Source organism: Equus asinus, chromosome 4, assembly GCF_041296235.1.
Source record: "Equus asinus isolate D_3611 breed Donkey chromosome 4, EquAss-T2T_v2, whole genome shotgun sequence".
NCBI classification, from domain to species: Eukaryota; Metazoa; Chordata; class Mammalia; order Perissodactyla; family Equidae; genus Equus; species Equus asinus.
In genome coordinates, this window is record NC_091793.1 from 58879804 (window position 1) to 58899165 (window position 19362).

The 19362-nt window shown below is 44.9% G+C and overlaps 1 protein-coding gene across 13 annotated transcripts in view; it reads right to left on the bottom strand.

Moving 5' to 3' along the window:
• FAM168B (family with sequence similarity 168 member B) overlaps nucleotides 1–17793 on the bottom strand; it is a 38814-nt gene extending 21021 nt beyond the window's left edge. Inside the window, exons 1-5 of one of the 13 annotated variants that reach the window (XM_070507344.1) lie at nucleotides 17523–17602; nucleotides 15567–15626; nucleotides 12266–12378; nucleotides 10187–10267; nucleotides 25–108 (exon numbers count right to left, since the gene is read on the bottom strand). In XM_070507344.1, the coding sequence (XP_070363445.1) occupies nucleotides 25–108; nucleotides 10187–10256 (154 nt within the window). In that variant the 5' untranslated portion in view covers nucleotides 10257–10267; nucleotides 12266–12378; nucleotides 15567–15626; nucleotides 17523–17602. Of the gene's footprint in view, nucleotides 1–24; nucleotides 109–4302; nucleotides 4376–6227; nucleotides 6271–10186; nucleotides 10268–12265; nucleotides 12520–15566; nucleotides 15627–16600; nucleotides 17624–17668 lie in introns of those variants that run through there. The other 12 variants (XM_070507342.1, XM_044769257.2, XM_044769259.2 and 9 more) reach the window with 12 other exon arrangements.
• Between the last annotated feature and the right edge of the window lie 1569 nt (nucleotides 17794–19362).

Here is a 19362-nt window from a genome sequence, read left to right on the forward strand (position 1 = left end):
ACCCAGCACATGTGGCCTGCATACCTGTTTGGAAGGTGGGGTTCGCTCCAGGGTACATGTTGGGGGAGTAGGCGGGAGCCGCTGCTGCGTAGCCCATGGGGAAACCAGCTGGAGGAAGAAACACAGAACAATCTCATGTCATCACCAGGAGTAATGTGATTTTACAGCCAGGGCTCCCACAGACTGTCATTCTTACCCTCTTCATCAGAAGCCCCAGACGTGCTTAAGGAGCCCAGCAGCACTATGAGTGCTGAGCGGCCTCCTCTAGCTTTCTCTTCTCCTCAGGACTGTGATGGGTCACAGTCACAACCACATCTTTTAAACCTATGAGTAAAGGCTTACAACTTTACACAACTGAAAAAATCTGGCAGAAACTCAGTTACAATGCCAAAAAAACCACCCCAAGCTGAAGTACGAAGACTACAATACTTCCACCAATTTTATTCTAGATTCTAATCACATATAATTTATTACTTAGCAAGACTAACAAGAGTGCTAACAGCATCGCGTGCTGAAGGGGCTCTGACACAAGGAACTGGGAAAAAATCCAATCTCACAATCCACTTGCAAGCAACTTGATCACAAATAAGACTTTAAACTGTAATAAGACTAAACCGCAACCACTAACAATTCATATGAACACAACAGAAACATCAAATAAGGCATTAAGTCGCACAGTCAAAATCCCCGCCACCACGCGTCTATCAGCAGAGGGCCACAGTCATCTGCTCCAGGGCTCCTCACAGCCTAGGGACGCCAGGCCTTCCGCCCGACCCCTCTGGTTCACAGCTCAGAACACGTCATTCCTGTGACAGCTGGGACATTAAAAGCCTCAGGGCTCAGAGCCAGTGAAGAGGACCCAGGTTCACTAGTCTTTACTACCATCATAAACCAGTTGTGAGAGGCTGTAACTTTTCTATTCCTCTCTTCTCCTACCCATAAAATAAAGTGAAACAGAACACCAGTCTTTGAAAGACAGTGTGCTGAGGAGACTTGGAGAAAAGTGACTCTTCAGGAGTACTGAAGTCACCACGGTGGTAACAGTAACCTCCGTGAGGAAAGAGAAGGGCAGAAGGCTAAGGAGAGTTCTGAGGAGGATTCACAGGTAAAATCTGGGTGGGTCTGGATTTTACTTTTAAAGGCTTTGAATAAAGTGCCTTATAGGAACCCCTGCCAGCTCCGCCACAGCTTGCAGACCCCAGCTCTGCTGCAGCTCCTTCTCAAGCTGTCCTGTGGGCCTCCTCGTGGGACAGGAACAGAAGCCTGCAGTCCCACTGGTCCCCAGGAATCTCTACTTGCAAGTGCTCTGATCTCATCTCATGTATAAATCCTCTGCATCAGAGCTGTTTTCCTCTTTCTCAAAACTGATCCTCCTTTATCTTAGCAGAAGCTATTTTGGGTTTCTTTCTTGGATTATGACTTTCCCAATTGCCCTAATTAGTCAGAGAACAGTGTGTGGGGGTCAAGTGTTTATCAGGTTCACTTATTTTAGACATCAAGGACAGACTCAACTTGAAATACACCTAAAATGGCCATTTTAAAGACCAGAACCAGAGCTGGCCTGGTGGTGCAGCGGTTAAGTTTGCACATTCCGCTTCAGCAGCCCAGGGGTCGCTGGTTCAGACCCTGGGTGCAGACATGGCACCGCTTGGCACACCGTGCTGTGGTAGGCATCCCACATATAAAGTAGAGGAAGATGGGCACGGATGTTAGCTCAGGGCCAGTCTTCCTCAGCAAAAAGAGGATTAGTGGCAGGTGTTAGCTCAAGATTAATCTTCCTCAAAAACAAACAAATAAATAAATAAAAATAAAGACCAGAACAGTTGTTTTCAATCTACGGACCATGAGTGATTCCTTGGAAGCCTCAACTGTGAGCAGAGGAAGGCCAAGCAGGCTCTGGAGCCTGCCCTCAATTCACCCTCAGTAGTTGCCATGATTTATCTTAGAAACCAGGGAACTATTTAGAATTTTTTTTTAAAAAGATTTTATTTTATCCTTTTTCTCCCCAAAGACCCCCAGTACATAGTTGTATATTCTTCGTTGTGAGTCCTTCTAGTTGTGGTATGTGGGACGCTGCCTCAGCGTGGTTTGATGAGCAGTGCCATGTCCACGCCCAGGATTCGAACCAACAAAACTCTGGGCCCCCTGCAGTGGAGTGCGCGAACTTAACCACTCAGCCACGGGGCCAGCCCCTAGAATTTTTTTTTTAAGGTTTGACTGTTAAAAAAAACGTTTGAAACACCACTAACCTGTATCATATCCTGTAAGCCTCTGCAACAATCTCCTCACAATCCAAATTTCCTCATCTCTCCCCACAAACTCTACCAATAAACTCACGGGGCAAGCTGCCTCTGCACTTGTCCTGTGTCCAAGGGTTCCTAGAACACTACTATTATGTTAGCTTGGGTCTTCCTATCCTACCTTCTAATAATGAGTTAACATGTTCTAGAAGGAAACAGAAAGCATACATATTTGGGTGGTGAACAGATGTAATCTACAGAGAATTCGAAATATACTACGATGTACACCTGAAAGTCATATAATGTTACAATCCAATGTTAATGCAATAAATAAACTAAAAAGAAAGCATATATAACAAGCATTTCAAATAGCATAGTTAACCACCAGGAACAGGACGTCCTCTGCTCCTTCTCTGCCCTCATTCCCTCAGCCAAATCCCACTGGCACTGCCACCACCCTGACCTACAGCCTCAGTAAGGGAGACCTCATTAACTTTAGTCCAACGGTCTCCAACTTGGCTCCACAAACTCCCTATAAGGAAACCCATGAAAGGACGCCCTTCCAGGACCCCAACAAACTCTCTGCTTTAACTGGTCTTGGTTGTAGCACCAACATCTTTTCTTTCTTAATCTCTCCAGAAAATTCTAATCGGAGAGTTCCAATCAACATGCTTGAGAACCACTGCTCCTTCCGAGTCCTGTCAGTCTTGCTGGCCACAACATGTCCTCCTAAAAATGCCCATCTCAGCAAGTACTCTGACTGTCTCTGTCAACATCTACTCGAGCTCCTTCTGGCACTGAGAGGCTAGAAAGCTGGAAATTACACTGCCCAGACACTCTTCTTGCAAGAGATTAGAAGTGACCCCAAATCCTAATCACTTTTATCAGACTGATCACCTCATGAAAACAAGAACTTTAGAATAGCGAAAAATACCACGAGCTAAGTAAAAAAGACAAATAAAATACTTGCAAATTATTTAGACAAAAGGCTAATACACTTAATGTAACTCTTAAACCAAAAAACAGTAACATAATAGAAAAAAATTCAATAAAGACATGAAGAGATAGAACTGCCAACTGCAACTACACTGAGACCATCTCTAACATCAGACCACCAAAACCCAAAAGGCTACGACACACTCTGTTGGCCAGGTTGTGGGGAAACAAGTCTCACACACTTCCAGTAGGAGCACAAAACACTAAAAATTCTCTGGAAGGGAAATTGGCAGTATCTTAAAAACTACATTCTCATTTACTCCCACCCAGCAATCCCACCTCAAGGAATCCACCCTAGAGACAATTTCCACAAACACAATCAACACAAGCTGCAGTATTATTGGAACAGCAAAATACTACATATCCATCCAAAGAACCAAGTGAATAAATTTGGAAACCCCACAAGACGGAGAGTTACGCAGCAGTATCACGTAAAATATAAAAAAGAACAAGGCAAATCTTTGTGAACTGAAATGGAATGATTCCTAGAATACATTAAGTTGACAAAGCAAAGTGACCATCACCAGCTGCACCTCTCTTCCAGAAAAGAACTGCTGGCCAGCGGTGAGGAGTATGTGAGCAGACAGCCTCCAGCAGCATGGCCTTCCAGGGCCACTTCTGCCTAATGAGGAGCTCCTCTAACTGCCAAGCCCTGCCCCAGAGCTCCCCAAGGAGCTGGGTGAGGCTTCAGCAAACGTCTGTCACAGGCCTGAGGCTCTCCCTACCCAATTCTGTCTGCTTCCTCCCCACTAGGCCTTTCATAAGTGTTACCCTCCCCAAAAATGTCTGCATTCCTAATTCCATCTCAGTGTCCACTACCTTTTGTGTAACAAAGGAAAAACTAAAATACACGGACATAGTTGGCCTGCGGGCATGAGATGAACTAAATGCCTGTGTTGCCTCCAAAATTTATGTTGAAACCCTAATCCCCAACGTGATGGTAACTGGAGATACTCAATTGTGGTAATCATTTCACAATGTATACATATGTTAAGTCATTACATACACCTTAAAAATAAACATGCTGTAAACATAAATAAACAGAATTTTTATTTGTCAATCATACCTTAATAAAGCTGGGGGAAAAAGATCAAGTAGCATGCCATCTGCCTAAGAAAGGCAGACATCCACTGGGCCACCTACAATTTTTAATACACTGTATTACACTCAATGAAAAAAACACTAAGCATGCCAAGAGACAGGACTATACAGCTGAAAAACAAAAGAAAAAGACAAACTGACAATAGAAACAGACCCACAAGTGATTCAGAAACTGCAGTTGCAGTTGTCTTTAAAATAACTGCAAGTAGTATGCTGGAGAAAACAGAAGATGGAGTAGATGAAAAGACAACTCAATACATGGATTTTATAGCAAATTAAGAGTAGAATTGCAGGATTAGTGAAATGGAAGCAGATAGGTACAATATATCCATGTTAAAGCTCACAGAGAAAAAAATGAAAAATACAAAAAAGGACACAAGAGACATGAAACAGTGAAATGGTCTAATAATATACTTCTAAGAGGTCCTAGAAGAGAAGAGAGAAAGGAGTAGAAAAAAATATTTGAAGAGCTACTGCTATTGCTGGAAGAAACCAACCCACAGAATCAAGAAGTTCTGTGAGCACTAAGCAAGATAAATACAAAGAAAATTAAGTCAGGTCATATCATAGCAAAAACAAAGATATAGCAAAAGAAATGGGGGCAGGCGGTGGAGAGGGAACATACTAACTTCAAAGAAACTAATTCTAACAGAAACCAGAAGACAATAAAATTATACCTTTAATGTGCTGAGAGAAAGTAACTGCCAACCTAAAATTGTGTCCTCAGTGGGGTAGGCAAAAAAACGGCCCCCAAAGATACCACATCAAACCCCTGGGACCTATAAATCTTATCTTATCTAGAAAAAGGATCTTCCCAGATACAAATTCAGGATCTTAAGATAAGATCATCATGGATTACCCGGGTGGGCCCTGAATCCAATGACAAATGTCCACATAAGAAATGCACAGAAGAGGTGGTGATGATGTGACCACAGAAACAGAAGGTGGAGTGACGCGGCCCCACAGCCACCTGTAGAGAAATGCTGCCAGAAGCCACAGAGGCAACACGGCTTCTCCCCTTGAGCCTCCACGGGGAAGGTCCTGCCAACACCTTGATTTTGGACGTCTGGCTTCCACAACTGTGAGAGAATAAACTGTGGTTTTTAAGCCACCAACTTTTGTGGTAATCTGTTACAGCAGCCACAGAAAACTAACATACTCAGCAAAAATACACTCCAAAAATGAAAGCAAAATAAAGACATTTTCACAAACCCAAACAAAATTCACTGCTAGCAGATCTGCAGTTAAAAAAAAAGAAAACACTAAAGGGAGTTGTCCTGGTAAAAGGAAGATGATCCCCGACAGAAACATGCAAATAGAAAGCTATAAAGAACACTGAAAATAATCAATGTGTGAGGTAACGCAAACGCTGCTGAACGCACAAAATAAAAACAGCAATGTCTTAAGGCATGGCAACAACATTTGAAAGGAGGAAGAGGATAAAAATGTTGTAATCTAGGGCCAGCCCAGTGGTGCAGCGGCTAAGTGCCCACGTTGCACTTTGGCGGCCTGGGGTTCGCTGGTTTGGATCCTGGGTGCAGACACGGCACCGCTTGACAAGCCATGCTGTGGTAGGCATCCCACATACAAAGTAGAGGAAGATGGGCACGGATGTTAGCTCAGGGCCAGTCTTCCTCAGCAAAAAGAGGAGGATTGGCAGATGTTAGCTCAGGGCTAATCTTCCTCAACAACAAAAAAAAATGCTGTAATCTTTAGAGTCATCACCAAATAGTAAAAGAATTCTTAAAAAGTTAACAGAAGGAAAAAGTGAATAAAAAGTATTTAATTAATCCAAAAGACAAGAAAAAGAAAGTGAACAAAAAACAGGTGCTATCAATTAGAAAGTAATACTAAGACAGTACATATAAACCCAAGTATATCAGTACTTACACTGCTACCATTAACAGATGAAGTTGGTGGGAAGTTTTCTTTCTTTTCCTTTAAATGTCGATTTAAAAAGTTACAGACCATATGTTAAGCGAAATAAGCCAGAAAGAGAAAGACGAACTCTATATGACTCCACTCATAGGTGGAAGTTAGTATATTGACAAGGAGATCTGATTGGTGGTTACCAGGGAAAAGGGGGGGTGGGGGGAGGGCACAAAGGGGGAAGTGGTGTACCCAGAACATGACTAACAAAAATGTACAACTGAAATCTCACAAGGTTGTAATCTATCATAACATTGATTAAAAAAAAAAAAAAAAAGTTACAGACCAGCCCTCTCCATTTGCTGGTATAAAAGGACTTTCCTCTCTTGCACGCCTTGCCAGTTTTGGTATTGAAGTTATGCTAGCCTCAAAATTCTGTACACACATTAATTCCCTGCAGTAAGCCCCCTTTCCTCCCACCCCAATTCAAAACACCTAGAATGCTTACTAGTTCCTGCACTGAACCCTTGCTGATACAGAGGTGGGTTTTTACTTTGAGGAAGATTAACCCTGAGCTAACATCCACCACCAATCCTCCTCTTTCTGCTTGAGGAAGATTGTCACTGAGCTAACATCTGTGCCCGTCTTCCTCTATTTTATAGCCAAAGAGAATCTCGAGTGGATCGGGAGACAGGGAAATAGGCAGAACCCGATGGTGTCAGCATGGCCTGATGCCCCTGTGATAGAGCATGGACTGTTGTGTGCCGACTCTGTGCAAGGCTGTGAGGATACCGTCTTGCCACAGCATGGCTTGATAAGCAGTGCCGAGGTCTACGCCCAGGATCTGAACCAGCGAACCCAGGCTGCTGACACAGAGCACATGAACTTAACCGCTACATCACCAGGCTGGCCCTGATACAGAGTTTTATGAAAGGCAAAGAGACTAAAAATACCAAAACCAAGAAAAAAAACAAGACACGTATAGAGAAATAGATGAGGGGCCAGGCCAGTGGCACAGCGGTTAAGTTCGCACGTTCCATTTCTCGGCAGCCCAGGGTTTGCTGGTTCGGATCCCGGGTGCAGACATGGCACCCCCTGGCAAAAGCCATGCTGTAGTAGGCGACCCATATATAAAAGTAAAGGAAGATGGGTATGGATGTTAGCTCAGGGCCAGTCTTCCTTGGCAAAAAGAGGCCAATTGGCAGCAGTTAGCTCAGGGCTAATCTTCCTGGGGAAAAAAAGGAAAGAAATAGATGAAATAAGGAGAAATTACACAAAACTATGCAAAATTTAAAATCACTTTAGGGCCTGGCCCCGTGGCCTGGTGGTTAAGTTGGGTGCACACTTTGCTTTGGCAGCCCAGGTTTGCAGATTCAGACCCCAAGTGTGGACCTACATTACTCGTCAGTCATGCTGTGGCAGCAACCAATGTATAAAGTAGAGGAAGACTGGCATAGATGTTAGCTCAGAGCTAATCTTCCTCAAACAAAAGTAGACGAAGACTGGCAAGAGATGTTAGCTCAGGGCTAATCTTTCTCAGCAAAAAAAAAAAAAACTCGCTTTAAAGTAACAGAGGTGCCGGCCCGGTGGCACAGAAGTTAAGTTCGCACATTCCACTTCTCAGCGGCCCAGGGTTCGCCAGTTCAGATCCCCGGTGCAGACAGGGTACCGCTTGGCACGCCATGCTGTGGTAGGCATCCCACGTACAAAGTAGAGGAAGATGGGCACGGATGTTAGCTCAGGGCCAGTCTTCCTCAGCAAAAAGAGGAGGATTGGCAGTAGTTAGCTCAGGGCTAATCTTCCTCATAAAAAATAAAATAAAGTTACAGAAATATTCTTTTAAAAGTACTTTAAGACCCAAAAAACCCTGAGGAAAGTGTTTTACTTCAATTCTCCTGACCATAGGTAAGCATACTACAGCCCACAGGACAAATCCAGCCCACTGTCCGTTTCTAGCTTGACTGAAGTACAGTCTACGGCTGCCTCTGTGCTGGAGAAGCAGAGGTGGGTAGTCAGGAAAGAGACAGTGTGACCCTCGAAGCCTAAAGCACACATGACCCTGGACCTTCACATCGCGCCTGCCAACCCCGCTTCTGACCAGCCAAAGAGCACGGACAACACAGACGTGCCTCAGTATCCTCCAGCCTTGCAGAGAGTCGACATACAACGGTCCACGCTCTATCACAGGGGCATCAGGCCATGCTGACACCATCGGGTTCTGCCTATTTCCCTGTCTCCCGATCCACTCGAGATTCTCCTCGGCTATTTAGGATTCTGTTTAAACCAGTGTTAATACTTTAAAGACAGTAGATCTTATCACTAAATTACCTTTTATCAATTCTGGGAAACTCTGTCACTCTTCTTCTATTCTAGTCAGTCCTCCTGGAGCTCTTAATTCTCCTCAAATCTTCTCATTTTAACATCTCTATTTCTTAAGCAGTCTCCTATTTCCTCGTTCCCTATGGTGCATTCTGGTTGTCTCTTTATCAGTGTTTTACTTGCAATTTAATTTGAATTTTGTTCAAATGCCATTTTTCCCCATTTCTCTAAGTTCCAGTTGGTTCTTTTTGTCCCCTTCTTACGTTTTGATTCTTTCTTTTACATCTTCAATTATCCCAAATGTTTGTGTGATGTGGTTTCTAGCTAATGTTCTATTCCTGCAGTCTGTCATGACTGGTGACTGACTTGATGAATAACGTCATGTGTTTTATAATAATTTTGAATTGTTAACAGGCAGAACTTTGTGGGAAGCCCACACAACCTGGATTGAGAGCATGTGCCTCCACAACAGTTCTGCATTGGCCACTGTCTGTGCTTTAGCGGGGTATGCAGGCTGGAGACTAATTTTTATGTTAAGTTTCTCAATTATGGACTGCCCTGGGAAGCACAAGTAATACACAGTAGCGCCTCAAACATCCCTGAATGGTTACAAACTTTTAGGAAAGATTTCCCCCTTCCCAGAGCCCAAGCAGAGACAAACTTCCTTGGGGGCCGGTGAGAGGATTGTTGCAGTCTGCTACCTCTTCACCCGAAGTATCACCCTCTGGAGGAAACAGATTGATGAGGGGCCCCACTCCAACTCCCAGCCTCACAGGGGCCTAAGCCCTCACTTTCTGTCCCCATGCAGGTTGGGGACAGAAATGCCCCCAGGACAAGCACGACATCAGCTCAATGGCCAAATGCGCAGGTTTTTACATCACTTTGACAGTTAGCTGGAGCTATTTCTCTTACTTTCTTGCAAGTTCAATTATACATTTTTAAAATGTTTTATTCAATTTTCTAGGGGTTTTTTAGCAACAGGGTTTTTAGGTTATCTGTTTCACCATATTATCAAAACGCACAACGAAATTGTAATATTACATATTACAAATAATTACTCCTTGTTCAAAGTCACCAGTTAGGACAGCCACTTGCTATTTTTGAGTAACCAGCCGCTATCCCCCTCGATTTTGCTTCACCCCATACCTCATGGCCCCCGTTTGACTAGCTGACTCCAATAAGCGTGGGGAATGTGGCTCAGGTCTAAATTAACAGCAGAATCCCCTCCCTGGCCCAGGGATGGAAGGTGAGTCCAATCAGAACAATCCCCAGGACTGGTTTGAAGAGACAACAAGAAGCCCCATGGGGCTTTCTTCCAGAGCAGAGGTAAAGAGGCTCAGAGTCAAGGGACTGCTGGGAGCGGCTGAACACTACAGAGAGACCACAATGGAACAAGTGTGACCTGTGACCAACACTGAGGAAGTGAAGCTGAGCCCCAGACGAGAGAAACTAGGTCCTAGCCCCAGCCGCTGGAGCCACCACATCAAGTTCTGCCCAAGGCCAGTCCCAGGTCTTGATTTTTCAGTTCCATAAGCCAATACACTTCCTTCCTTGTCTAACCCACTCTGGGCCAGGTGTGTCAAGTGAAAGCAGTCTTACTGACATGGAAATTTAACAAGTGTTCACAGTTCAAGAATGAAAATAAAATTTCACTTGCTTACCTGGATAACCAATTCCTTTGGCATTTGCATAGGGAACCCCAGAAGAACCAGGGCTATAAACAGGATTCATGATTTCAAGAACTAAAAAGGAAAAGAAAGGGATTTAGCAAGCACTTTTGTTCTCGTGTTTTTCTCCAGCATCAGTCTCAAAAGAGCAGGGAGCAAGAGTCCTTTCTCTCATCTATTATAAAACAAGGCATTTCACACTGCTGCCAACCATCCGTGAACAGAGAAGGAATGCCGAAAGTCCTAATGGGCGCCCACCAGGACTTTGTAAACTTCCCTTTACGATTCTCTTCAGTCCACCAGAAGCTAAGGAAAAAGTGTTCTCGGCTGGCCCGGTGGCACAGCTGTTAAGTTCACACATTCTGCTTCGGCAGCTCCAGGTTCACCGGTTTGGATCTGGGGTACAGACATGGCGCCACTTGGCAAGCCATGCTGTGGCAGGCATCCCACATATAAAGTAGAGGAATATGGGCATAGATGTTAGCTCAGGGCCAGTCTTCCTCAGCAAAAAAGAGAAGGATTGGCGGCAGATGTTAGCTCAGGGCTAATCTTCCTCAAAAAAAAAGAAAAAGTGTTCTTTACGTCCCTGCATAAAACAGTGAAAACAAATCTGTAAATAATCTAAATAAATGTCCCTGTAATAGGGGAAAATAGTTAAGTAAAGCAGATCTATCCAGAGCAGGAAATATCATGCAGGTGCTTTTTAATCAGTGTTTAAAAACCGAAGATTAACATAATAATAAAGGAAAAGAAGGTACAACACTGCACTGCAGTATGACCCCAGATTTGCACCTGCACGTACAGGCCAGTGCACCTCCAGCACAAATGGAAGAGAGGCTGGGAGGAAATCAAATATCAACAGTGCGTGTCTCCAGATGGGGTGGTTTTAGTGTTCTTTTTCCACTTTTTTTTGTTTCTTAAACAACTGTTAAATATGTATTTTCTAAAAAAGACAAATTAGGTACAGCCCAGCAACTCTATTAACCCATCCGATGTTCTATCATTCATAATCTTTTTTTCCTGAAAAGTTCAAGAACTCGCACAGCTATAACCATGTTTACCCCTTCCCCAATAGAAATAAGATTCTCATTAGTACCTCCAGCAAACTCCTCTGAATTTTATCATCCAAAGTATTCTTCACTATCCCTCATCTAGTAAGTCACTCACTGGTTTATGTGAGTAATAGTAAGGATTAAGACAATCTTAAATTTAAAAATAAAAACACAGGGCTGGTGCCGTGGCATAGTGGTCAAGTTCACGCACTCCACTTTGGCGGCCTGGAGTTCAGGGGTCAGAACCCAGGCACAGACCTACACACCACTCATCAGCCATGCTGTTGTGGCATCCCACATACAAAACAGAGGAAGACTGATACAGATGTCAGCTCAGGGACAATTTTCCTCAAGCAAAACAAAGAGGAAGATTGGCAACAGATGTTAGCTCTGGGCCAATCTTTCTCATCAAAAACAAAAAACAAAAAAAATTTTTTAAATTAAAGTAAAAACAGCATAAAGGGGGCAACAGGTATATGGGAACTCTGTACTTTCCACTAAATTTTGCCATGAACCTAAAACTGCTCTAAAAAATAAAGTTTATTTAAAAAATAAAAATACATAAAATATACATATGTTTACTTGTTCAGTGTCTGCCTTCCCCACTACAACCCCAACTAGAATGTAACCCCATGCAGGCAGGGATCAGGGACTTGGTTCTATCGACTGCAGTACCCCAAGCACCAATAACAATGTCTGGCGGAAAACAGGTGCAACCACCTGTTAACTTTTAAAAACCACGTGCACCTCAAGACACTCTAGGTATCAAATTCCATCACTAAAACAAAAATACAAAAAGGAACCACTTCAAATTTTCAGCTCATGTGACTCATTTAGAATATTCATAACCAAGCAGTTCAGTAGACAAAAAAGTACACTCAGTCACATTCTCAGACTTTGTAACAAGTTCTAGTCTAAATCAGGAATAAACTGGGGACATTCGTCATTGGGACATTCATTATCTGAAGAATTGTCTTAATTTTTTTAAACTTCTAAACCAAAAGGCAGATGCCAAATTTACCATGACATCCACAACCACGGCTAAGACAGAGGTCCAGATCAGCGCTGTCCAACAGCACTTTCTGCAGCGATGAAGCTCTTCTCCATGTGGGCCGTCCGATAAGCACCCATCAGCTAAAAGTAACAACCGAACACAGGAGGAAGGCAGCTTGTGCAGGATCTGATTTTTCAGTTTTATTTAACTTCAATTTAAATTTAAACAGTCACATGCAGCTAGGGGCTACCACACTGGACACTGCAAGTCTACAGAACAGACTAGAGAGAGAAAACAAGGACAGGAAGACATAGCAAGAAATCAGGAGAATCAATCGTGTATTTTACCCCACACTTTAAGAATAAACAAATTGGCAACTGCCAATCCCTATTATTCTGCACTTTCAACCCATTCTTGGAGGAACTACAACGTAAACATTGTGGAGGCCCTCAAATATTTCATCAACTTGTCTAGTTCAACTATCATCTCTCAAGAAGTAAATACTTCCTAAAACTGTATTTCTCTATTCTGTGCCAGAATCTAATTTTATTTTCTTAACTGAATTCAAGATAAGCAAAGCACTATGCAAAGGTAAGAGAAAAAACAAAAAAAAAGCTCTCACAGTCCCTGTTCTGAGTTTACAATCTAGAAAAGTGATGTCCAACAGAACTTTCAGCGAAGATGGAAATGTATGTCTGCTCTGACCACATACAGTAGCTACTAATAGCTATGAACACTTGAAATGTGGCTAGCACAACTAAGGAACTACATTTCAGTTTAATTTGAATCAAACAGTCACATGTAGGGGCCGGCCCGGTGGTGCACTGGTTAAGTTCACACATTCCGCTTCTCCTCAGCCCGGGGTTCGCCGGTTTGGATCCCGGGTGTGGACATGGCACCGCTTGGAACGCCATGCTGTGGTAGGCGTCCCACATATAAAGTAGAGGAAGATGGGCACGGATGTTAGCTCAGGGCCAGGGTTCCTCTGCAAAAAGGAGGAGGACTGGCAGTAGTTAGCTCAGGGCTAATCTTCCTCAAAAAAAAAAAAAATTAGAATTAAAAAAAATTTAAAAAAAAAAAACAGTCACATGTAGGTGATGGCTATTGTACTGCACAAACAGGCCTATAAGAAAAAAAGACATGGGGGCCGGTCCTGTGGCCGAGTTTTAAGTTCACGTGCTCTGCTTCACCAGCCCAGGGTTTTGCCGGTTCGGATCCTGGGTGCAGACATGGCACAGCTCGTCAGGCCATGTTGACGCAGCGTCCCACGTGCCACAACTAGAAGGACCCACAACTAAAATATACAACTATGTACTGGCAGGATTTGGGGAAGAAAAAAAAAGACATGAATAATGGTGATACAGGGCAAAGAGTGTGACGAGCCACCTAACAGTAGAATAAAGCGTTCTGAAGGTTGAATGAGGAAAGCAAAAATTCATTGTAGGAGGGGAGGAATGGTCAGGAAAAACTTGATTACAGAGGGGTGTTTCCAATAAGCTCTAAGCAGCAGGTAGGATCACAAAAGTGATACAAATGAGAAAATGCTTTAGGAATATCAGGCAATTGGGCTTGCCTGGAGCTTAAGCAACAGGTAGGGAATCTGCAAAGATGTTATGGAGACGTAGGTTAAGTTAGAACCATCATAGGGAGACCCTTAAATGTGGGGCTGAGCTGGAGATGTCATCTGGTAGGCAATGAAGGTCATGAACAGCACAGCAGGTAAACACAAGAGTTATGATATGACCCGCTAATTCCACTTCTAGGTCTACACCCAAGAAAGATGAAAACATACATCCACACAAAAACTTGCACATGAATGTTTATAACAGCCACAATTATAAACAATCCAAATGAAGCACTGAACACAAGGCTCTCTTTCCATAATTACCTGGCTTACAGTCTAAACCAGTAATACAATTCTACTCTGCATTTGTCACTAAAAAATTCATAGAACTGCATTTGAATTCTAAATACCAGAAGTTCCAAATACTCGGAAGTTACATTTCTTGAAAGTACTTTTACTTCCCCAGAGGCTAATAACAATAAATATTTTCTAAAGTGATTAAAAAGTCTTAATGAATTAAAAATTATAGGTAAGAAAATATGATAATAGGATTGGTGAAAGAAAATGCTTCAGTTCCCTCTCCAATTGGACAAAAGGCTTAAAATGGTAATACAAAGACAAGGTGTGTGAACAAATGTCAAACAGCTCCTTACATTACTTGTTCAAAAAATGAGAGATTCCCCCAAGATTCTGAGCCTCAAGGGCAGGGAAAATAGCTCACGCAGCCCCGTCTCCCTGCATCTCACAAACGCTTAGCACAAAGGTAGGTCGTAAATATCTTCTCAATGTTCTTCAATAAAAGAACTACTATACAATAGAATACAGGACATTCCATAGCAATAAATATGAAGCTGAGACATTTATTTAAAATCTAATCAGAAATGTTGAAACACACCTGTTTATTGATCAGTGACTATGAAACCTGAACCCAGTGACCAATCTTAATATCACTAACCGTCAAACTAAACGTTATATGCATCCTCACACGATGGAATTACTCTGCCTCATCTAAGGTGTACTGCTGCAAAAATAGAAAAATCTGAATCTAATGGAGCATATCCATTGAACTTCTAGTTTATAGGAAAAGACAGGAGTTGGAGGAATATGCTGAACATCACCATGAAACAAAGAGACAAACCCAAAAGGTGGAGCATTCTAGAGGACAAATGACCCAGTTTCTTCAGTAAGTCAAGGGTCTGAAAAAAGGTGGAGGTGTGGGAAGGACAGAGGTACATTAAAACAGATGTAGACATAAAGGCCATAGGTAGTTTGTGTTTGGATCCTGATTTAGACTGAAAAAACTGTGAAAAGATATTTTAAGGATTTGGGGATACAAATGAATATGGGGTAGCTCTTAAATGACATTAAACAATTGTTAATTTTGTTAGGTGTGAGAACAGTATTTTGGTTACGTAAAGATATATCATTTTTTTAGAAATACAGATGAAAGCATATAAGGATAAAAATGACATTAAGTCTATAATTTAAAATATTTCTACAAAGACAGGAAACTACAGCAAAATGCTAATAATTATTACATCAAGATGTTGGGTAAATGGCTGTACACTGTATTGTTACACTTTTTAAATCTGCATAATGGAAAACGGAAAGAAAAAACCCACACTCCCTCAGGTTCTAGTGCCACTGGCCACCCAGAAACCACCAATTTCCCAGTCTGCTATGGTGTGGACCAAGGATCCCAATTCCAAGGCTGGATCCAGAGGGTATCACTTTTTTTTAGTTTTCCATTTGGAATGACTCAACTGTCAGAATTCCTATGGGTGGTTTGACACTTGCATCAGAATAGACAAATCTCAGATTTACCTATAAAAAAAAGAATGTCAGCAAAATTCTTCAATTTAAAAACCCAATAATAATCAGAGGGAAAGTGTATTTAAGACCCATTACTGTATTAGTTTCTCTAGTTTCAAAACATACCATGACCTAAACAAAGTTCCCACACAAAACAGTAATTATAAAATTTTAAAGGCCTTGTATACTAGTATTTCACGTAAACAAAACTAATTTCAAGAAGCTTAAATCCTCTCTCTCTGGGACATCAATCTAGATACAAGTGCCCGTTACTATAATCAACACTGGAAATACTCAGTAACGTCTGATCAAGAAGAGCACGCAACAGCAGAAAGTTCTCAACTCCCCCAAAGTCTACCTTCCCTACCAAGGTTTGCAATCCATTGGGAGAAATTCATGTATTTCTGCGCAGAACAACTGGAGAGACTTCAAAAATACAGAGAGTGAACACAAACATGACAAAATTAACTATTACTCTGTTACACTGGTGTATAGCTGTTTTAAAACTGTTCTCAACTAATCCAGGAAAAAACAGGTTTATATAAGAGAAGTCTGGCAGACAAAAATTTCTCTTTAAACTACAGAACCAATAAAAAGTTAAAACAGTATTTTTCAGGGGCTGGCCCAGTGGCATAGTGGCTGAGTTCATGCACTCCACTTCAGTGGCCCTGGGACTGCGGGTGATGGGCCTGGCTATGGACCTACAGACCGCTCATCAAGCCATGCTGTGGCAGCATCCCACATACAAAGTAGAGGACAGGCACAGACGTTAGCTCAAGGATGACCCGCCTCAAGCAGACAGAGAAGATTGGTAACAGACGTCCGCTCAGAGCCAGTCTTCCTCACCAAAATAACATACATATATATTTTTTAAATGTACTTAAAAAAATTTTTCAGTTCTAATCTTCTGCATCTGTGACATTACAATACTCATTTTCCTGATATTTGAAAACGCAAATAACTTTGGCAGTAGAATTCTATCTAACCTTAAAAATGGGAATGGTTTGAAAGGCAGTTGCAGAGCAGAATTGAAAATCCTGGCAACTATTTCAGGCCTGATAAGCGGGCAGGAGAGCAGTGACAGCAGCAGACGGGGCTCCCCGCTTCCTCCCGGGCTGCAGGCGCCCGCCCTACACGCGCTCCGACTCCTCCGGAGGCCAGGAGGCAGGCCGACGGCGCTGCAGCGGCGGCCGCGGCCCAGGAGCAGCCAGAGCGAGCCCGCGGCGACCCTCCCAGACCCGGGCCTCCACTCAGGCAGACGGGCCGGGCACAGGCCGCACGGGCGAACACCCGCGCCAGAGCGAGCCGAGCGCAAACCCGCTTCACAACGCCTGAGACAGACAGCCAGCCCTCACGACGTGCACCACAGCGGCTTCAACACCGAGGAAAAACAGCCTTAAACTGCTCAATTCTTGGCTGTCAAGGCTAAAGTAATCCACTACTTGTTTACTTACCAAAGTTTAAATGTGTCCCTATTATTGCCTTAAGAAACCCTTTCACCTAAAGTTTTCCATGTAATATCTGACAAAATAATCTCAAATTACACAGAGATGACTTGAGAGTTTGAGGAGTGGGAACCAGACAAACTTTGTCATTTTACGAGTTTCCTCGCACACTAACATACTCCAAGCTACTTCTCCGCCCGACCTCAACGCAGCACGAACCCTACAACCCACAGCAAGCGGACGCGCGCCACAAGAGCAACGCGGCGCGCGCGCCCCAGCCGCCCGCCGCTCGCTCCGAGCGCCCGCGCGGGCCCGATGGCCCTCTCGGAAACAGCCCGGCTGAGGCGCCCGAGCGCCGCCGGCTCGGCCGGGCGGGCGGCGCGCACGTGCGGCAGTCACGGCGCCTCGCGCACGCGCTCACGGGCGTCCACAGCCGGGCGGCAGCACCGCACCCCGCCGATACCCTCGCACGGTTCCCCACGGGGTCGCTCGGGCTCGCACGGGCCCGGCCTCGGCGCCGCCCCGGCCGCACAAAGCGCTGCACTTCCGGCCGGGCCGCCGGGCCGCGCGCCGAGCCCGAGGGCACCCGCCCGCCCCGCCCGCACTCACTCGCTCCCCGCGCCGCGGCGGGCGGCCTGGGCCTCGCTGACCAGCGCGCCGGCCCGGGGCGAGCGCCGCGGAGGCCTGCTCCGATGCGGGGGCCAGTCTCCGCCGCCGCCGCCGCCGCCGCCGCCGCCGCGGCCCGCTCCCCTGCTCCGCGCCCGGCCCGCCTCTCCGCAGCCCGCGCGCCCCGCCGATGCTGCGCAGCCGCCGCGCAGCCAACCTCACTTCCGCCCGGGACGCGCCGCCGCGGAGGCGCGCCGGGCACGTGACTCGACGGCGCCGTCGGCCTGGGGGCGGGGGAGGCGGCGTGCGCGCTCCCGCCGGCGACCGAGAGGACCCCGGATGGAGAGGCGGCGGGAGGCGGTCCGTCGACCCTTTGGAATAAGCTGCCCTGGGAGGGTTTCCTCCTTGCAGTTCTTGCTCTCGCGCTAATGCGGTGCGGGAAGAGGAACAGGTGGGAACCTGGTTGTAGCGCTTTACTAACTTCTACGAGAAGAAATGCACTTGGTTTCGGGTTTTAGAGCAGCCACCGCCCGGCAGGCGCCTTTGTGTCGGTGCAGGCGCACCCCTGGCCGCGGGGCCCGGCCGCGGCCGCCGGCGGGAGGCTCAGACCCTGGAGCCCGGCGGGCCGGGCTGCGCCGGAGCGCGGCTTGGCGACGCGGGGACCGCGGTGACTGCGGCGTGGCCGAGCGCTCCGCTCCGCAGACACGGCTGTCCGTGCTCGGCGGTCGTTACGTCCTTTAATACTTACAATGAGCCATTTTACAAATGAGGAAGTTAAGGCACAAAGAGGCTGACAAACTTCAAGAACACGCAACTACTAGGAAGCCGACCCAGGATTCACAGCCAAAGTCTGGCTTCTGAGTGCTTGCGCTTAAAGAGAAAGTTCTGGCTTTCAGCTTTCCCAGAACTGCTCCCGCTGTCTCTGTAACATCAGTAGGACCCACAAGTTCCCTGCCTGAGCTGAGAGCCAGCAGGTGTGCCTCGGAGAGAGGTAGTGGCATCCCACGGTGCAGGTGGGACGCGCAGTCTACGGCCCGGAGAGCAGGACAGCTGAGGGGGCCTGGACAAGGCGAAGAGAGCCCCAGCAGCCCCCCTTTCCCTGAGCAAGCAGGAGACAGCCGGATGTCCGTCCGGGAACATCAGTTACAGTTCCCAAACACTCTACTTGGTATCTGCAAGACTTCAGTGCAAGTTAAAAGAGTTGCAAAGGACGTGATTTCTGGCACTCTGTAAATGTTGATAGTTTTAGATAAAACTGGGTGTTACTCTTTAAAACATATCCGTTGGAATATAGATACCATGGAATATAGATACCATTCTCACTATTTTCCATTTAAAAAAATAAGTTCTATAACAGTACAAAATGTCATTGTTCCTTTTCCTCCTTGAAGTCCTGCTTCTGTTGTCCCGTTGCCCCAACAGACTATTACCTTACTATATTTGTGTGTTGAGTGTCTTTTTTGGGTTTTTTGATCACTTGTATCTATCAGGATAGCTAGGAAATGCTGCAGTAGCAACAAGCCCAAAAGCTCGGTGTCTACACGTAACAAGTTTCTTACTTAAGCATCAGATCCAAAGCAGGTGAGATCATTTAAAAAACTACACAAAAAATAAGACAATTCAGTAACAAGCAATAATCAAAATGAAAAAAAAAAAAGGATAGCTATCATGTATCTTAAAGAAGATATAATGGAAGA